The sequence below is a fragment of the Pteropus vampyrus genome, unplaced genomic scaffold, assembly GCF_000151845.1.
Source record: "Pteropus vampyrus isolate Shadow unplaced genomic scaffold, Pvam_2.0 Scaffold271, whole genome shotgun sequence".
Classification (NCBI taxonomy): domain Eukaryota; kingdom Metazoa; phylum Chordata; class Mammalia; order Chiroptera; family Pteropodidae; genus Pteropus; species Pteropus vampyrus.
In genome coordinates, this window is record NW_011889052.1 from 1119138 (window position 1) to 1121361 (window position 2224).

Here is a 2224-nt window from a genome sequence, read left to right on the forward strand (position 1 = left end):
ACAACGTCACATAGAAACTTTGACGAATGGGCATTAGTTGAAATCTCCTAGAGTCCCGACAAGTTCCTCGGCAGCTAGAGCTGCCCAAGGTCCTGAGCTTTCAGTTCACAGTGCAAAACAACGCGGTGTTGAAGGCATTTAAACAAGAACACAAATGAGTGAGGGTCGGGAGGGATGCCCTCAGCTGTGTGGCTCTAGTCCCTGGACACAGGCGGAAGCGGAGGGTAGGCTGAGGGTCGGCGCACCTGCAGCCTGTTTGTATCAGAGCCAGATGGGCTGTGGGTGGAAACCCTCCCAAGTGCTGCAGACCTGGGCCAGGCCTTTAAATTCAGAGCATCCCGTAGAGGAGAAAGGAGACTGGCTGTGGACTCTGGCCACGTAAGATGGACACCCTATTGCCTGAAGTACCGTTGTTGAAAATCTTCTCCTTCCTGGATGCGTTCAGCTTGCTGCAGGTTTGCCAAGTGAACAAGGTGAATGCTCTTCACCCGCCGCTCCATCCGCATTGCCCGGCCCCATCCCCACAGCCGCCCACCCTGTCAGTGCTCGCTCTGACCCCGGTCACTACTCTCCCTCGATCTTGGGATCTCAGCCACCCCAGCATAACACCCACAGCACCTTCCTTCATTGCTTAAATTCACCCATTCGGGCCTGCCCATTCAGGTCCGATGCACCTGAGCCCTTCTCTTGACCAATTAGTTCTCTTGGCCACTCGGAGCACCAGTTTGCAGAGGAGCAGAGCGATACACTGAGCGTTGGGGGTCAGCCCCCTCCACTTCGAGGGCCTCGTATTTTGTTAAATGAAAATGGAAAGCTGGTATGCAAGAGTCGTGCTGATTAAATGGCCCTTGAGGTTCCCACTTCAAGCCCTGGGGAATCCACTCTGAGCTTTCCAGGAATACCAAGGGCCTGTACTGGCCGTGATGGGTCTCTGCTGTTACCGTGTCCCTGTAGTCCCAGACTGGGGAAGGGGGCTGGTGGCCGGTTAACTGGTGTGGGCCTTGCTCCCGGAATGAATGATAACAGAGACGGAGCCGACGTTTGGGTACCAATCTCCGGCTTGTATCTTCTCTCTCCCTCAGTACTGGAATAAGGTTGCAGAGAATGACCACCTGTGGAGGTGAGCAAGGGAATGGGTAGGGTAAGGTGGGCAGGCAGGTGTCTCTTAGCGGGGAGGAGGATGCTGCATTTGTACCCAGGCCTGAGTGCGGCTGCGTGGTGAGAGGCGTGAGTGAGGGTTTCCGCGGGCAAAGGGTTCGCGTGGTGCCGAGCAGGCGAACTGGTGGGGGGCAGCCTCGCAGGACCGTGACTCTTTCCAGAAACCTGTGTCTAGAGAAGTGGAGCTTTTGCCACTTCTCCTATCAGTGCCTGGGTGCGCCAACGTGGAAGCACTTCTTTCTCAGCCAGAGGAAGCGCGAGCGTCGGATGGCGTTGGCTCAGCCAGAGGACTTTCTCTACAGAGAAGCGGCAGGCAACCTCGGTAGGCGGACAGGACACTCTAGGGGCACATGACAAACTTGTCGTAGGAAATCCACTATATATTTTTCTGTCTTCTCGTTTGGTGACGAGAAAGGGAGTTGAAACTTAACGGGATGGGTTGTCGTGATAGCGAGCCCCGCCTTCCCCTCGTCCCCTGCAGTCTATGCCTCACTGAGAAGCCAGAGTGGTGTTTTCATAACACAAAACCAGGCCTTGTTACTCCCTTTCCCCCAAGGCTTCCCTTCCCTCCTAGAATAAAAATCTTAAAGAAAAAGGAAACTTTTAGATAACAGACGTTCTAACGCTCACTTTATTTCTGGTACCTCTTTTAAAACTCAGAACGGTTCTCTGGTGGAGAGATTTTTATCTCCATTTCGTATCTACGGAAACAGATTAAAGAGGAAAAACAAATTGGCCAACACCTCCCAAATGGCCAGTCTGCAATGGGAATCCATGTTCGAATAACTCCGAAGGCCAATTTCCATCCTTTTCTCCATAAGGGTTGCGAGAAAACTTAAAATTATCTTTCCGGAATTCTCTTAATTCAATTGGATAATCCCTCAGCTATGGGGTGGTCAAGCATTGTCTGTGTTTCCCCCTAGGAATTTTGGAACCAATGGCTTATCTCTCAGGAAGTAGCCTCCAAATGAATGGACGAGAGAAGTCAATCCTTTGCACGGTGTCTTCAAAGCGCATGCTTTATGCCTGGGACGTGCAGGAGGTGAGTCTGGTCGATGAGGTGCAC

General features: G+C 52.5%; 1 protein-coding gene across 1 annotated transcript in view; it reads left to right on the forward strand.

The window, feature by feature from the left end:
* The first annotated feature begins 383 nt into the window (after nt 1-383).
* Nucleotides 384-2224, forward strand: part of FBXW12 (F-box and WD repeat domain containing 12) — a 10378-nt gene continuing 8537 nt past the window's right edge. Inside the window, exons 1-4 of the mRNA XM_023520560.1 lie at nt 384-473; nt 1083-1120; nt 1320-1480; nt 2082-2200. Of these exons, the coding sequence (XP_023376328.1) occupies nt 384-473; nt 1083-1120; nt 1320-1480; nt 2082-2200 (408 nt within the window). The remainder of the gene's footprint in view (nt 474-1082; nt 1121-1319; nt 1481-2081; nt 2201-2224) is intronic.